General features: G+C 44.4%; 1 protein-coding gene across 1 annotated transcript; it reads right to left on the bottom strand.

The window, feature by feature from the left end:
- Positions 1 to 17,556: 17,556 nt before the first annotated feature.
- Positions 17,557 to 18,252, bottom strand: LOC121465014 (gamma-aminobutyric acid receptor-associated protein-like). The gene has a single exon (XM_041678175.1). It carries the CDS (start codon positions 18,211 to 18,213, stop codon positions 17,860 to 17,862), a length of 354 nt encoding a protein of 117 aa, XP_041534109.1. The 5' UTR covers positions 18,214 to 18,252; the 3' UTR covers positions 17,557 to 17,859.
- Positions 18,253 to 18,551: the final 299 nt, after the last annotated feature.

The raw sequence follows: 18,551 nt of genomic DNA on the forward strand, positions 1-18,551 counted from the left end.
TCAGTTTTAAAGGCTAACTGACCAAATTCTACAGTGTTCAGGTTCTGGTGAGGGTCAAATAATGGGTGGCATGATGGTGGGAACGTACACAGAGAAGATACTATAGCAAGGCAGGAAGCAGAGAGTCTAGGTCAGGCTTGCAAGCTTTCTAACTATTTGCTCTCATGGGATCCAGTGAGGACCTTATCCATCCCTTCTGAAGACATGTCCTCCAGTGATTCCATCATCTTTCACTAGGACCCACTCCTCAAAGCCTTCTTCTGCCTCAACACTGTCACACTGAGAGCCCAGTTTCCAGCCTTTCTAGGGCACATCCAACCAGTATCGAAGTATTGTTGAGTGGATCTTAGTGGCTCACTGAGCTGGGGTCCAATTCAGGAGCAGGGCAGCTCCTGAAACATAACTTCAAATTCCCTGGGAGAAGAGAAACTCTTAGGAGTTTGTAAAGGGCTGGTCTCTTCTTTCCCCTGGGCTGATATTCCCTGCCTTCAAAGCAGATGCTTTGCCTGACAGCCTAGGTGACCACAGAGTCACCTCTGTGCTTCTTTAGGGACATGATTAAGTTCATTGACCAGCAAAGAGAGGAATGCATCTCACTGCTCATGCCTGAATCACCTCTCACAGGCTGCACCCACTCCCTACAGGTCCACTGCATGCTTAGGAGTCTGGTGGAAGCAGTGGTTTCCAGTGCTGAACACTCCAAACAGAGTCATGCCGTTTCTTCCTTGAGGCATCTCTGGGGGCTAGCAAGACTATTTCTCTCTTTTACAGAAAGAAAAACAGAGGGTCCAATTATTAGTTAATGAGACTGAGGAGTCATTACCTACAAAATCTGCATGCCTAATAGCATGGTTGTAGGAAGTGAGCCTTTGCCTTCAGAAGTAACCCACCACCTTTGTCAAACTTCCAGGAATCCTGACCCATTCATTAGTCATCTTGAGCCAATGTCACCGCCTAGCTATCTCTATAAGCAATGCCAGTGACGACTTGCAACTGTTTGTGGAAGCGTCAGAAAGGCTCTCCTGAGACACAAGTGTCTCAGCCTCAGGGTAGATGACATTTTAACCCAGGTAACTCTTTACAGGGGGGAGAGGCAGCAGTCTTCCTGTGTGTGTGGGAGGGGGTGGTGTTCAGTGGCATCTTTGGCCTCTTTGTGACACACAAAAATGCCCTAGACATTGTCTAATGTACCTACGGTAAGAGCTGAAGAAACTCAGAGAACTTGGCCTATGGTATCCATATTTCCATCTTATCAGAGTCCAGAGGAGTCTGTCTCTACTGTAGCATTTTGACATACTATAGTTGCAGAGACAGGCTTGAGCCATCCCAACTGCTGTAATTAAGTATGTGGCAGCCATCAGTCTATGAACAATTAAATGTATATTGTCAATGTTCTGGAATATCTAAGATCAAAGGTGTTAAGTGGGCTCTGGGGTCTTCCTGTAATCTCAAGCTACAGACAGAGAGCAGAAAAGACTTTGGAAATCATTTCCCATCAATTGCATTCCAGAGAGCATTATCATGAGCTGATCACTTCTCAAAGTGATAACATCACCTTGGAGCTTAAAACTTCAGCATAGAGGTCTACAAGAACTAGTTCCAGGACAGGCTCTAAAACTTCAGCAAAATCCTGTCTCAAAAAACAAACAAACAAAAAAACCTTCAGCATAGAAATCTGGGGAGACAACCTACCTCTGTAGGCAGGGTTTTCTGTCCTGTCAGTTCTGTCCTACCAGCTGGCTACCAAATAACTACACTGAGACTTAATATTAACTATAAATACTTGGCTGATAGCTTAGGCTTGTTACCAACTAGCTCTCACAACTTAAATTAATCCATATTTATCTAAGTTCTACCACATGGCTCATAGCTTGTTACCTCATTTCCTACAAGTCCTGCTTCCTTTGCACTGGCTGGTGACTCCAGGGGAGGCTCTTCTTCCCAGTGTCCTCTCTGTCCTGAAATTCCTGCCTAGCCATTGGCAAGTCAGCTCTTTTATTAAACCAATCAGAAAGTTTCTTGGCAAAGACACATCTTCACAGTGTACAAAAAGGTTATTCCATAGCATTTCCCCCTTTTTAAGCAATTAAAAAGGAAGGTTTTAACTTTAACATAGCAAATTTCTATGCAACCAAAATAGTTATCAAGTAAGAATTATGATTACAATATCCAGTATTGTATTGGCAAATTTAGAGAAAATATTCTATTATCTATCTTATCTTTGTGAATCTAAAGTTTTATACCTAATTTACCTCTTATCATAACTAAGGGAAACTTTGTCTATTTATTTAGACTTTAATTCCATCAATACCAGAAGGGTATAATATTACCTAACAACAGGGACCCAAAGTTCTTCTGTTACATTGGGGCATCTATCTTGGGCCTACAGGCCTAGCATATCTGACAGGCATTGTTGTGAATTGGAGAATTTTGAAGGACTTTCCTACCTTATCTTAGCAAAGTTTAGCAGTCACTTTTTTTGTATCCTGCTGATTCAATTTGGACAGTATATTGTCAGAAATTGAAGCAAGGGTAGTTTCTTTTCCCAGTGGTTGTATGTGGATATTTCTGACTGGACTTTGGGCACCATTTGTAGGCAGGGTTTTCTGTCCTGTCAGTCAGTTCTGTCCTACCAGCTGGCTACCAAATAACTACACAGAGACTTAATATTAATTATTAATGCTCCGCTGATAGCTTAGGCTTGTTACTAACTAGCTCTTACAACTTAAATTAACCTGTATTTCTTATCTAAGTTCTCCACATGGCTCATGGCTTGTTACTTCATTTTCTACACATCCTGCTTCCTCTACATTTTGCTGGTGACTCCCATCTCTGCCCTTCTTCTTCCCAGTATCATCTCTGCCCCCCAAATCCTGCCTAGCTATTGGCAAGTCAGCTCTATTATTAAACCAAACAGAAGGCGCCTTGGCAAAGACACATCTTCACAGTGTACAAAAAGGCTATTCCATAATATACTTCATCTCTTGCCCTAAACTTTGTGGGAAACTCAGGTGTCCCAAATAGGAATAGTGAACTTTTTACTCTTCCCAATCCTCACCCAACATTCTTACCATCTTTGTCCACCCAAACTCCCAGGAGGGACATGATCTTCGTAGAACACATACTCTGGTCCCCAAGGTCCTGGGGATGACAACTTTGCAGGCCCTGCTAGCCCAGAACACTGGGTTACTTAGAAAACTATGAAGACATTTTTAAATTTTTATGGTCATTTTCTTTTCTCCATTGCCATTTAGTGGAGAGAAAGTCTGGCACCAATCCCCACTAACAGTGTCTGTTAGCTGTTTTTCTGTTGCTGTGAGAGAACACCACGACCAAGACAACTTACTAAAGAGTGAGCTTCTTTGGGCTTATGGCCCCAGAGAGCTAGAGTTCATGATGGCAGAGTGGAGGCAGCAAGCATGGTCATTGGAGCAGAAGCTGAAGGCTCACATCTTGAGCCCCCAAAAATAGCTAATTCTAAAGGCCCAAGAGTAAAATTCTCGAAGTCCACTTCCAGAGAAATACTTCAAAAGGGTCAAAGACTCACTGATTGACAGGTGCTTTAACCAGTGGGCTGGTACAATTGATTCCCACAAGCCGTTCTTCAGTCTCCATTTGAGCATGCACACACACACACACACACACACACACACACACAAACACAGATGTGATCTTAAATTTTGTTAATTAATTTATATGTATGGATGTTTGTCTACTTAATATGTATGTGCACTCTGTGTGCCTCGTGTCCTAGGAAGACAGAAGAGAGTATCAGATGGTTGTGAGCTGCTATGTTGGTGCTGGGACTTAAACCCCAATCCTCTGGTAAAGGAGCCTGTGCTATTAGGCACTGAGTGTATCAAGCTTTCTTGTTGGACTGTCTTTGGATCACCAGCCCCCAAATAACTAAGTGGAGACTTATTATTAATGCTGGGCCTTTAGCTTAGGCTTGTTTCCAACTAGCTCTCACAGCTTAATTCACTCATATTTTTAAAATCTCTGTTCTGTCACATGACTCAGTTACGTCATCATGGTATGACACGCCCAGCTTGCTCTGAGTCTGCTGGCCAAATCCATGCACCTAGATTCCTCCTCCTTTTTCTCTCTCTTCCCGGAAATCAGGCCCAGCCTCTCCTGCCTTAGCTATTGGTCATTCAGCTTTTTGTTACACCAATCACAGCAATACACCTTCACACAGTGTATAAATATCCCACAGCTGAGCTCTCTCTCCAGCTGCCTTAAACTCCTTTAAAGAATTAGGATCAAGGCATTTGTGTTCTTCTCTACGTGCCTGGCAACATAGTATAACAATGTGATAACCACTGGAGGTCATGTGTACCATTTTGTATGCCAAGCAGCAGAGAAAGCCAGCAAAGAGGGGAAGGGCAGAGGTAAAGGGCTAGAGGAGCCTTGAGTTCAAATATCCAGGTCATTGTAAGACAGGGTACATCTTGTCCCTGGGCTCCGCTGCACACTTCTGGGTCTTTATAACGACCTCCCACATTTTGCATTAGGTAAAGAGAGAGGGAAAGTATGTTACCAGAAGCCAATTTCCATACATTCTAGGCAGCTGTGTAGGATGTGTCTTACATCACCACCATAAAGAGAACCTTGGCATTTCCATGGAAGAAAGATTTGGTCATAAATCAGGATTTTATGAGAACTTAAGTCTAGTGCTCTTCATAACCCTTTGGGGTGTATGTGGTGCAGAAGCCAGATGTGGAAAGTTTCGAGGGGGAAGCAAGTGAGCAAGCCTGGGTTGGGGGGGGTTAGGACGGTGACCCTACTGCAGGCCTGAGTGACAAGAGGAAGGGGAAGGCTGGAAAGGCTAGGTACAAGTAAGGGTCAGAGGGACCATGGACAGCCTAAGGTCAAGAAGTATGTGACTGTCAGGGCCCAGGTAGCAGCACCCAGGGCTCATTCTGCCTCCAAGCATCCAGAACTCACACCGTGTGTTCTTAGCATCCAGTCCACACCGTGTGTTCTTAGCATCCAGTTCACACTGTGTGTTCTTAGCATCCAGTCCACACCATGTGTTCTTGTTAGCATCCAGTCCACACGGTGTGTTCTTGTTAACATCCAGTTCACACCGTGTGTTGTTAGCATCCAGTCCACACAGTGTGTTCTTGTTAGCATCCAGTTCACACCGTGTGTTGTTAGCATCCAGTTCACACCGTGTATTCTTAGCATCCAGTCCACAGTATGTGTTGCCCTTCCACACATGGTGTCCTAAGTGTTTATTCAGCTAATACTAACCAGAAATTCATTATGGGTCAAGTAATTGTAGACATTAAAAGAAGAAGAGCTGTAATGGTAGGTGCCACTATTTCTCCTCCTCCTTCTCTTTCTTCTTCTTTCTTCAAATGTGTTTCATGTATATATTACGTTTCTGATTGCTTGTATGCACATGCATACGGTGCCCACAAACACCAGGACACCAGATCCCCTGGAACAGAAGGGAAAGATTATTAGGTGCCTCTAGGTGGGCACTGGAGACCCAACCCTGGCCCTCTGCAAGAGCAGACAGCGCTCTTAGTAACTGAACTGTCTCTCCCTTTTTATATGAACCTGCTTTTAATTGGACCAGGAAATATTTTTACTTAAAAACCAGACGAGAAAGTTGATCAATGGTAATGATAATCGTAGCTATTTCTTTGACCTCCTTTGTTTGCAGCTCTGTGATCAACATATTTGTGCCTTACCTCATTTCCATGCACAGAAACCCTAGGGTGAGGGTGCTGGCATTATCTCCATTCCGCAAGCAAAGACAGAGGTACAAAATCAAAGGCTAACCAATCCCCCACCCAAGGTCACACAGTCCCTAGGTGGCTCAACCCTGACTTCCACGCAGAAAACATTCAAACACTATATGCGCTCAAAGCGCAGAAAACATTCAAACACTATATGCGCTCAAAGCTCGTGCTGAGGTAGATGTCTTACCTGGATGGGAGTGAGCCCTCCACCACAAGGGGCTTTGTAGAGACAAAACCCAGGCTCCCTCACAGACCCCAAGAGATTCAGGCAAATACTCATGGAAATGCCAGGCAGGTCACCTCTGTGGCCAATTGTCAGAGCTCCCCTTGGCGAGAGCCGTGGTTCGGGCAATCCATCATCGGCTGACTGCGGCGCCAGCAGTGGACTCTGGTTGCCGGTGCTTGATGCTATTAGCACCATTTAGTTTTTAGACTTATCCTATTAAGAAAGGTTCCCACCGGCAACAGCAAAAAATCCTTACCACCTCTTTCATTACCCCAGCTTTTCTTCCCTGTAATTACTATTGAGCTCCTGGCTGATTAAATTAGGTTTTCGGGGGTCCTTTCTCAAATCTGGGGGAAATTATCTAAAAATCATGAAATCAATTCCCTTCCGCTGTTTTAATCTTTTATGCCCTCTGCTCAAAGAGGGATGGGCAGACAAGGGCAGGCCCTCCGAGAAGCGTGCAGTTCTACACTTGCTTGCCAGCCTCCTAGGGCCTTTGTGGACCATCTGGGTCAATTTCCTTCCAGGCAAATGAAATGCAAATAAAAATTCCAGCAGTTTTTCAGCTGCAGGCTGCCTAGCTGATTAGCATGACAGAGGCTGGGAGAGGAGGCCTGACCCAGTGCACTTCCCGTCGGCTCATTAAGTTGTAACTCCGCCGAGGCTGCATTCACGGTGTGTATTGACGCTGAAAGGCGTCTTTATCCAAAACTAGCTAAATTCACATTCAGACTTTTTGCCTGGAAGTCTCGCCTGCTTCGGCACCCACATGAAAGTGAACCTATTGTGGCCGGCTCATGAGTCCCGCTGATTCTAAGACAATCTGGAGATTTCCCAAAAAAATGTTTATCTCCCAAGTTTGTGTCCTTTCCAAACTCCCTCCCCCATCCCACCCCCAGCCTCTGAGTGCAGAGAGACCCCGGAGTGGGAGGAGATGCTGAACGAGCGTGGGAGGAATTCCTAAAGTCAAGTTCTTGGGGGGATGCCCTGAGAGAAGGATGCCTGCCTGGAGGACTCTGGGATTTGTGGGGTACCTGGAGCAGCTTTGCAGATGTGTTGGAGGCCCAGGGACTAACGTCCTTGGTCTCTTTTCTAGAAAGCATGTGTAGGTTAGTTCCCTTGATAAAACATTCTATCCATTAACTTTATGAAAATAAATAAAATAAAAAATAAAAACCACCATGCCTGTAACCTTGGTTATTGTAGACCCTCCTCGGGTCGTGGCTTCAGTATTTGCAAAGCAAGACTGTTATTGAGGTTGGGAGGTTCCACTTTACTCAAGAGAATGCCACAGGGGTAACAAGAGCCATTTCTCTTTGAAAACTAAGAATGAGGGGAGAGGATCTGAAGTCTAAGAGGGCAACGAAGTCACTCCTATTTGTGACTCTCTGGTTGTGCCACAAATAAAAGACTAGATCAAAAACCCAGTCTCACTGGTCTTGTTAGAATCACAGAGGGAGCGAGCATTGGCATTTCATGAAGGTGTGGTTGATGGTGACTTCAGGATATGAAAACACAGTGTGATGCTTCTTGATTCGGGTTAGCATGTTAGAGGTGGAAGTGTGCGGATCTGCATTGGTAAGGGGCTGGAGTCCTTGCAAATGTACTGCTGACATCATCGGAAGTCCAGGGAACTTCTTTGGTGGTTCTTAGAGTAGAGCCCACGGCTCCACGTGGGCTAGTCAAGTGCTCTACCACTGAGCTATACTCTCAGCCCAAAACATTTTTAAGCAAATAAACAACTTTGGTGAAAGATTCACTGCGTGACCCTGGCAGGTCCCCTGGCGGGTGGGAGACAGAGACGTACACCAGGGTATAGAGTTTATTTAATGGACAAGGGTATTCTGGACGGGGGGGGGGGGGGGGGGGGGGGGAGAGAGAGAGAGAGAGAGAGAGGAGAGAAAGGAGAAAAGGGGAAAGGGAGACTCAGTAGTTATCTCTTCAGAAGAAGGAGAGACAGAGAGAGAAAGGGGATGGAGAGAAGGCAGGAGATCTGCTTGCCTCTGAGGGTAGGGGAAATTGGAGGTGAGCGGAGCTTGTATCTCAAAGGGACAGGATACCCAGGTGACAGGGAAGGTCAGCAGAATGATAATTGGGTCTGATATCATGCTTGAACCGCTGTGTGATTTCAATGAGAAATGTCCCCCCTAGGCTCAGCTGTTTGAATGCTTGGTCCCCAGTTGGTGGTGATCTTTGGAGGCGTCTTGGAAAACAAACTTGTGAAAATAAGTAGGTGACTGGAGGCGGGCTTTGAGAGTAAAAAGCTGTGTTTACTTCCAGTTTGCTCTCTGTTTCTTGTTTGTGTTTGAAGATGTGAATTCTCAGGTCTCAGCTGCCTTCCCTCCCTGCCATAATGGCATGCTGTTGTCTGTCCAGTCCATCCAGTTCCCCCCACACACACCCAAACAAGCTCCTTCTTCAGTGAGTTGCTTCTGGTCATGGCGTTTTATCACAAGAATAGAGCAGACACATTGGTCAACTAGTCTCATGCCCTCTGGCTATTTTAATATCCCAGAGCCCAAATCAACAGGTTGGTCACTCTATGGGTTGGCCCTGATTTTCCTGGCTGCTGATAGGACAATTTATTTCTCTTCAGTTGGCCAGCAGTGGGAGGTGAGCAAGGCAAGGAAGGCGGGCAGGCAGCGCTGGCCATGCCCAGGAGCTGTGGAAAGATGCACAGATTTGTTCAGCTCGGCCCTTAAAGGAATAAAAGACAGGGTTTATTCTGGGACAAATTTAAGAATGACCATCTCTCAGAAGTGTACATTTAGATCTCAAGGTACAGATACAACGTTCCAACATGGAAACAATTTCATGCAGTCTTTATACTAACAGAACAAAAAGTTAGAAACCAAGATGGTTTTTAAATACATTGGTGGAAAACTGGGCCGTGGTGGCACATGCCTTTAATCCCAGCACTCTGGAGGCAAAAGCAGCTGAATCTCTGTGAATTTGAGGCTAGCCTGGTCTACAGAGGGAGTTCCAGGACAGCACAAAGAAACTGTCTTGAAGCAAGCAAGCAAACAAACGAACAAACGAGATACAAAGGTGGAAATATCAGAGAGGGCCACAAAGAGATGGGAGACGTCTCGGGTGCTGTCTAATAACATTCTTAGTGTTTGAGTCTGGGGGAGCTAGTGGTCTGCTAATTCCAAAAGGCTTTAATCTGTTAGTCACAAGATGCCAGGCCAAGCCCAGAGGTGGACAAGGAAGCTATTTAGGGGGCTAACGCTAGCCAAAGATAAAGTTTAATTAAGCAACATTCCAACCACTGCACATCCCTGTGGCTCTCATCAGTCAGTCTTTGCAAGCACGGCTCCTTTCCAAGCGTTCTCATTCACACCTCAAAGAGGATGAGAGAACTTACGCTCGAGTCAGATATGAGTGAGCCTGGCCTGGGAGTACAGATGAGGTCACCGCCAAATGCCGTGTTCCAACACAGTGTCAGTTCTATGAAAGTGGAGAGTAACAGAACAGAGACATAAACCAAAGAGCTTTTCAGATTCATCGGTAGAAGAATCAGGTATAGAAAAGTGAGGACATTGCAGCTGCAGGCCCCTGATGCTATCTGACAACATCCTTGATCTTTTGCGTGGTGGGACACTAGGAGTCTGGTTGTACATCTGCCCTTTGGGAATTTACCTAATGCTCTTGCCTAGTTAGGGTTACCATTGCTGTGACGAAACACCACGACCAAAAGCAAATTGGAGAGGAAAGGGTTTATTTGGCTTACACTTCCACACTGCAGTCCATCACTGGAGGAAGCCAGGACAGGACCCCAAGCAGAGCAGGAACCCGGAGGCAGGAGTTGCAAAGGCCGTGGAGGGGTGCTGCTTACTGGCTTGCTCCTTGTGGCTTGCTCAGCCTTCTTAGAAGAACCCAGGACCACTAGCCCAGAGATGGCATCACCCACAATGGGCTAGGCTCTCCACCCTATATCACTCACTGAGAAAATGCCCTACGGACTTGCTGGCAGCCTGATCTTACAGGTGCAGTCTCTCAATCGAGGCTCCCTCCTCTCTGATGACTCTAGCTTGTGTCACAATGACATAAAACCAGCCAACACAGTCACAAAGACATTAGGTCACGAAGGAAGTTGGGTAATAAATGGCTATTGTGGGGGGACTAAAGATGATCCTAAAGAAGTTAGCTCTGGATTTGTGACAATCCAATCTCTCCTCATCACTGGATGGTTAGTATAGGGCGTGGTCTTTTCCGAGAACTTTCATTCGTGAGGTGAGAACAGAGTATCTGGATTTGGCTTTGGCAAACTTCAACAACAGAAAGGGGCTGGCACTGTAAGTCTGATTAACCAGGCAGCCTTCCTATGGGCTGGGATTTGGGTGGAGAAAGCATCAAGACACTATCTGACAGGTGCTGCAGATGGTGAGGGGCATGGATAGCCCCTGAGAGGGCATCACCTACCGTAAACCATCTGCATCCTACATTTATCTGAAGGTGCTATGGACAGCAGGGACAGAAGCACAGTCCACACTGTCACTCAACACAGCTACATACCATGGGAGAAGAAAAAAATCGGGTTGTTTGGTTTCCTTCAGCCGCGAGCGCTCCTCAAGTTATAGCGCGAGACTTGTGAGCTCAAGGAAATAGTCACTTAAGTTCTTCAGGAAAAAGCTGAGAGGAAAAGACTTGTTTATTTGGGATTGTAGTAAGTAATTTGCCTTGAGAGCAAAGATGTGTGTGTGTGTGTGTGTGTGTAGGTGTGTGTGTGTAGGTGTGTGTGTAGGTGTGTGTGTAGGTGTGTGTGTGGGTGTGTGTGTAGGTGTGTGTGTAGGTGTGTGTGTGTAGGTGTGTGTGTAGGTGTGTGTGTAGGTGTGTGTGTGTAGGTGTGTGTGTAGGTGTGTGTGTGTGTAGGTGTGTGTGTAGGTGTGTGTGTAGGTGTGTGTGTAGGTGTGTGTGTGTAGGTGTGTGTGTAGGTGTGTGTGTGTAGGTGTGTGTGTAGGTGTGTGTGTGTAGGTGTGTGTGTGTAGGTGTGTGTGTGTAGGTGTGTGTAGGTGTGTGTGTGTAGGTGTGTGTGTGTAGGTGTGTGTGTAGGTGTGTGTGTGTAGGTGTGTGTGTAGGTGTGTGTGTGTAGGTGTGTGTTTAGGTGTGTGTGTGTAGGTGTGTGTGTAGGTGTGTGTGTGTGTAGGTGTGTGTGTGTAGGTGTGTGTGTAGGTGTGTGTGTAGGTGTGTGTGTGTAGGTGTGTGTGTAGGTGTGTGTGTGTAGGTGTGTGTGTAGGTGTGTGTGTGTAGGTGTGTGTGTGTAGGTGTGTGTGTGTAGGTGTGTGTAGGTGTGTGTGTGTAGGTGTGTGTGTGTAGGTGTGTGTGTAGGTGTGTGTGTGTAGGTGTGTGTGTAGGTGTGTGTGTGTAGGTGTGTGTGTGTAGGTGTGTGTGTGTAGGTGTGGGGGGGCTATGTGTGGATGGATTTGTGTGTATGTGTGTGTATAGGTGTGTGTGGGGGTATGTGTAGGTGTGGCTGGGTGGGTGGGTGTGGGGTAAGGGCGTGGGGGTTTGGGTCTTTGCATACCAGGGTGCTCATGTGAAAGTCAGAAGCGAACTTTCAGAGTTGATTCCTGGGGATGGAAAGATGGCTCTGTGGTTAAGAGGACCCGGTTTTGATTTCCAGCACCCACTGGTAGCTCAAAGCTCCCATCCCAGGGATCAGACACCCTCTTCTGGCCTTCAAGGGCACTGTGCACATGCGATGCACATACATAATTCACACAGGCAAAATACTCATACACGTTTTTTAAAAGAAAAATAAAGAAAATTTCTACTTCTGCTGAAGACTCTTCAGCATATGAGAAGGTCTCTGAAAAAAACAGCCCTCAGCCTTCTACGGATGGCAAGATGGAGACAGCTGTGTGTGTGTGTGTGTGTGTGTGTGTGTGTGCGTGCGTGCATGCGGGCGCACTTCTGCTCCACTGTAACCCTCTCTCTCATGTAGCCCAGGCTGGCCTGCATTTTGCTGTGTAGCCAAGAATGACCTTGACCTCTGACCCTCCTACTCTACCACCCCAGTTCCACCAAACACCAAGAAGCTTGCTAGCTTCCCACCAAGCACGATGAGATCTAAAGGAGAGAAGCGGCAACTCCCTGACCCTGGCCTCCAGGAAAGACTCTTTAGGGTTATGGAGATGTCTCAGTGAGGAAAGGTGCTTGCTGGACAACCCTGGCCACCTAAGTTCAATTCGTGGAATTCATCCCCGGATCCTGTGGTGGAGGGAAAGAACTGCCTAGAGTTGTCGTGTGGCCTCTACTCACGAGCTGTGCCGTTCCTGTCCTTCGAACATCCATACAGTGATGATAAAGTGGGTGTGTGTGTGGGGGGGGGGACACACCTTTAATTCCAAGATTTGGAGGCAGGCGATCTCTATGAGTTGAGGGCAGTTCAGTCTACGTAGCGAGTTCCAGGCCAGCCAGGACTTCATCGTGAGACTCTGTCTCAAGCAAACTATAATTATAATGATGGCGAATAAATAAAAGGTTTAAATCTTTGGCATGAGAGACTAAGGCATGATGGAAATGGGGAGTCATGGAGACAGTGAGAGGGAAAGTGGCCTCTCACCCCATAATCTAGTGAAACATCTCACCGGCTGCCAGGCAGAGGATTTCAATTCTCCTAACATCTGTTTACTGCCCTTCGCTTCTCTCAGGTGAGAATCCACAGTGTCTCCCATCAGAAACCCCGTTCACGGTAGAAGACATGTCCTCGGTCCTCATGCATCACTAGTGGCTCCTGGCTCTACCTCTTTAGACTAGAGCTCCATGCAAGTGCCCGGGAGCTGGAGACATTCCTCCTCTCACTTGCCAAAAAGAGAGACAGATTAGAGTTATTCATTTCCCTTTCTATGTGAGTGTTTTGCCTTCTCATCTGTGTGTGCACCACATGTGTGCTTGATGCCAGCAGAGGCCAGAAGAGGGCATCAGATTCCCCCAAACTAGAGTTACAGATGGTTGTGGACCACCAGGTGGGTGCTGGGAGTTGAACCTGGGTCCTCTTCAGGAGTAAGTGCTCCTAATTAGTGAGCCAGCTCTCCGGCCGCACCTCTAGTGTTCTAATAACTCAGTTGCTGGTGAAGAATTCTGTGAGCTTCCACAAAAAAAAAAAGTGTTTTTAAATTTTATTTAAGTTTTTTCAAAAAATTCCTTTGTGGCACTGTAGAATTGAACCAAGGTTGTTCTACAAATTAAATAAGGGTTCTAGCTCTGAAGTACATAGTCTCTGACTTTGAAGATATAGTTGATTGTAGGCTTTTCTATCTTTCTTTCTTTCTTTCTTTCTTTCTTTTTTGCTGTTCTTGTTTTTGTTTTTGTATTGGTTTGTTTCCAGGTTTCCTTCCTTCCTTCCTTCCTTCCTTTCTTCCTTCCTTCCTTCCCTCCCATCCTCCTACTTCCCTCCCTCCCTCCTTCCTTCCCTCCCTGTACCACATATAATAAAAACCTAGAGACAGATATTTGGGTTTACCTGAAGATCAGAAAAGCAAAACAACCTACCACTACTGAGACCTTTTACCTCTACCAAATCTTCAGACTGATAGGTCGATCCTGCAATGTTCTCCACCAACCTCAGACTCCATACTACACTGAACTCCTGTCTCCTCCTGCTTTATACTCCTTTCTCTGCCCAGCCGTATCACTCCTGTCTCCACCTCCCTACTGCTGGAATTAAAGGTGTGTGATCACAAGTACAAGGATGACCTTTGTGTGAGTTCTGTTTCTCTTTTAGATAAATTCAATTTTTTTTTGTAGCCCAGGGTAGCCTTGAATACACAGAGATTCTTCTGCCTCTGTCTCCCAAGTCCTGGGATTAAAGGTATGTGCCACCACTCCCTGAACTTTAGTGGCTTAGTTCTGCACTCTGATCTTCAGGCAAGCTTTATTTATTAAAACACATAACATACCATGATATTTCCCCTTTTTGTCTAAAATAAAAAATAATTCTATAACTAATATAAGAAAAACTATATACAATAAGTACAATAACTATATAAGATATATAATAAATTCATCAACAATTTGTAGTCCATTTACATTTGACAAATTCAGAGAAAGTACTCCATTATCAATCCTATTTTGCCGAATCCAAAGTCTTGTATCTAATTTACTTTCTATTATAACTTATTTTCTATGTCTGGTAAACAAGGAAAACTATAACTATCTAGTCTTCAACTCCCTCAAAGACCCAAGAAGGAAATAATATTAACTGAATAAGCAGGAAGTACAAGCAAGAGACTTCCAAAAAATGTGAAAAATGATAAAAATAGTTAACTGCCTAAATATCAACCCAAAGTTCCTCTGCAACATTGGGACATCCATCTTCAGCCTACAGGCCTAGCATATCCAACAGACTATTCTGTGAAGAAAGACTATTCTGTGAGACAAGGGCTGTCCCACCTTGTCTCGACAATGTTTGGCAGTCAATCTCTTTTGTGTCCTGCTTGTCCAATTAGGGCAGCATACTGCCAGCAGTCAAGGCAAGGGTATTTTCTTGTCCAATGAGCTTACTTTTGCCCTAATGTCTTTTCAGAGTGGATTCAGTAATCTACCCTTTTATCCTAACATATCTGTATCCCTTTTTTTCAAAAGAACTCTGAATCTAAAATCCTTTGTTCAACCTTCCTTCTAGCTGTAACCAATAACAACTTATAACCAACCCTTCTAAACAATGAAAAATATCCATAACCCACTGAATAACCAAAAACTACCCATTCCACCTCTTGGGAATGTGGGTGTCATATTCTTAAATTTACTTCTTGTTGTCTGGGGGAGACAATATCTTTAGGGGATCCTGAAAAGAAAAAAAATGGGTAAATTGTCAAGTCCTGGGGGAGGTAGCTGTATCCTTTGTTGTCCAGTCTCTGCATAATGGGAAAGTGCAGGGGATTGTCTCTAGTCCTGGGTAGAGTAGTCTGTGAGGCTGGATCATTTCTGCTAGCTACTCGAAATTGTTCTGAGCAGTTTGTAGTCCAAAAGCCAATCTTTAGGTGGTGTTTTTTCAGCTTAGTGGTATTATCACAGTCCTAGAGGAAATGTCATTGTGGGGCCCCTCCTACTTTTGGAGACTTCAAAGGTTGCTGTTAGCCATGCTCATGGTTCACTGCAGAAAACTGAAAGAGACTCAAACCCAAAATCATGTTCAGGGAGGGAGATGAAACCTTTTGCAGAATTAGTATCATGACAAAAAGTTTAATATATATAAATATATACATATATACTTATAAATCTTATACCTTTAAGTACAGCTGTTAAAGAGTAAATATAAAACCAAAGGGTTATGAGATTAGATGCAATAAAGTAATTCTTAAATATTTGTTTTTCTTCTGTCAGTGTCAGGTGGCTCTTCTGACATGACACAGAGATTTTGAATTTCACTTTGGTAAGCACACTGGGCTTTAGTGAGAGAAGGAGAAAGCCACACTCCAACTCCAAAGCCAGCTCTGAACTTTAATTGAACTGGGAGGACAAAGAGACCATTTGCATTACATGTCTGTAGAGAACAGCAGAAACAAACGTTTGGGAAGAGTTATGAAATTTTATCCTGTTGGAAATGTGATAAAACAAAAGGTCAGTTTACTCTTTTGCTTGAGACGCTTTTTCTGAGTGATTTGTCTTTTTTCTTTAGATGTCTCATTCATCCAGTGGTCTTCCGATTCCTTAGCTGGATGCCTTTATTCTCCTGAAAAGACAGAAACAAAACCCTTCCCTAACCCTAATTTTGGGGAGATTATTTTTGGCAAGTTGTATCTGATCAAATGAAAAGCATTTGTTAGTTTTATAGGTTAGCTTAGATTAAACATCCATGCTATTTAATGAACTATCATCTCTTCTAATTGAGAAGTGTTCAAATCGAACTTTTACCAATTTCGATGATATCCAAGCTTTTCTTCTCCTGTAGAAACAAAAACAAAGCCCTTCCCCAACATAATACTTGTCTTGGTTTCCATTCTTTAATGTATATTGGCTGATTTAATCTTTGAGTTTTTTCTACTATCCAATATCTCTCTGTAGCTGTTGTTCTTTTCTCATTAGCATTTAGAAAATTTAAGGTTGCCAGGTGATAGTAGTGCAGGCTTTTAATCCCAGCACTCAGGAGGCAGAGGCAGGCAGATCTCTGTGAGTTTGAGGCCAGCCTGGTCTACAAGAGCTAGTTCCAGGACAGGCCCCAAAGCTACAGAGAAACTCTGTCTTGAAAAAGAAAAAAAGAAAAAAGAAAATTCAAGGTTAATAAAGCATTATGCAATCTACTTCTGGGGGTATTTATCATCCCTTTCTATTTTATTTAACATTTCCTTTTGAGTTCAATTTGATCTTTCTATAGCTGCTTGTGTGGTATACTTGTAAAATGCTTTATGTTATAATAAGCAAAAAAACTTAGAGACATATGCTAGAGCATTTTCTGTCTTTATTTGTACAGGTATACCCATGATGACCATAACTTTCAGCAAATGTGATTACTAAATCAGCCCTTTTCAAACTCAAAGCAGTTGCCCATTGAAAACTTGAGTAGGTATCAATGGAGTGGTATACATACTTTAGTTTTCCAAATTCTACAAAATGGAATACCTCCATTTGCCAAATTTCATTGGTTTGAGTACCTTTTGGGTTACTTCCTGCAGATAGTGGTATTTGGTTCTATAAGGAACAGGCAGGACATGTTCTTATAATTTCCTTGGCGTATTGCCACATGATGGAAAAGTCTTTTTTTTTTATTGATTTTATTGAGCTATACATTTTTCTCTGCTCTCTTCCCTTCTTCTCCCCTCCCCTTCAACTCTCTCCCATGGTCCCCATGCTCCCAATTTACTCAGGAGATCTTCTCTTTTTCTACTTTCCATGTAGATTAGATTCATGTATGTCTCTCTTAGGGTCCTCCTTGTTGTCTAGGTTCTCTGGGATTGTGATTTGTAGGCTGGTTTTCTTTGCTTTATGTCTAAAAACGACTTATGAGTGAGTACATATGATATTTGTGTTTCTGGGTCTGGGTTGCCTTACTCAATATGATGTTTTCTAGATCTATCTATTTGCCTGCAAATTTCAAGATTTCATTATTTTTTTCCTGCTTTGTAGTACTCCATTGTGTAAATGTGCCAGCCATGTTTTCCTTATCCACTCTTTGGTCAAGGGGCATTTAGGTTGTTTTCAGTTTCTGGCTATGATAAACAATGCTGCTATGAACATAGTTGAGCACATGTCCTTATGGTACGATTGAACATCCTTTGGTATATATCCAAAAGTGGCATTGCTGGGTCTTGAGAAGGTTGTTTCCTAATTTTCTGAGAAATCACCATACTGACATCCAAAGGGGCTGTACCAGCTTGCACTCCCACCAGCAAAACAGGGGTGTTCTCTTTTCCCCACAACCTCTCCAGCAAAAGTTGTCTTCAGTGGTTTTTTTATCTTGGCCATTCTTAAGGTGTAAGATGGAATCTCAGAATTGTTTTGATTTGCATTTTTCTTTTTTTTTTTTTTCAGCTCGGTGGTTTCTTCTTTATTGATGTGCCTCCTACCTCCCCCCGACAATGTTAATCCCTTCCATCTACGCCCCCAAAAAGAAGGTACTGAAAGGAAGGGAGCCTGCTTGGGCAGTTAGAAAGGGAATAGAAACCAAAACAATCAACGGATGTGACAGAGATTGACAATCAAGAAGTCTAAAGCAGAGTGGGAATGAGGGCGAACGAGGGGAAAGAAAGGAGATGTACAGAGACTGTGTCCACCACTACCCCTCCTGCTGAGAGGGACAGGAGAAACAGCCTCAAACATTAAGTGCAGGTCCTGAAGAAGGAGATGGTGTTTTCGCCTGAAGGAGGAAGTAGATGTCAAGGAAGGAGCGCCACCTCTCCTTGTAGAATGGAACCCCCCACCTCAGGGACAGCAGCTTCACAGACCGTAGACGCTTTCATCACTGTAGGCGATGTATAGAAAGAAGTCTTCCTCGTGGTGCTCCTGGTATAGCTGACCCATCGTGGCACTGGTGGGTGGAATAACATTGTTGACAAAGAAAAACAAGGCATCCTCAGCACGGAGATGAATTCGCTTCCGGATCAAGAAGTAGAATTGACCCACTGTAAGATCTGAAGGCACCAGGTATTTCTTTTTGTCCAAATCTCCTATCCGAGCTTTGGGAGCTTTTTCCACTATCACCAGGACCCGGTCTGGGTATTTCTTTCGGATTTTCTCGCCCTCAGAGCGGCGCTTCTCGAACGGATGCTCCTCTTTGTACACGAACTTCATTCTCCCGAGAACCGGCCTGGACCGAGCTGGGCTGAGGAAACCCAGGGGGGAGGGGGGGCGGGATAGGGGGCGGCGGCGGAGGTGGCGGCGGCTTCGACGAACAGACTCAGCGGAGCGATCCACGAATTTGCGCTTTGCATTTTTCTGATGACTAAGGATGTAGAGCATTTTGTTAAGTGTCTTTCAACCATTTTAGAGTCCTCTGTTGAGAATTCTCTGTTTAGGTCTGTACTCCATTTTTATTGTTATTTTGATAGCCAGTTTCTTGAGTTCTTTGTATATTTTGGAGATCAGTCCTCTGTTTGATGTGGCTGTAGGCTGCTGTTTTGTCTTGTTGA

Source organism: Microtus oregoni, unplaced genomic scaffold (assembly GCF_018167655.1).
Source record: "Microtus oregoni isolate MIOR12 unplaced genomic scaffold, Mior012 000029F_ref0000214, whole genome shotgun sequence".
NCBI classification, from domain to species: Eukaryota; Metazoa; Chordata; class Mammalia; order Rodentia; family Cricetidae; genus Microtus; species Microtus oregoni.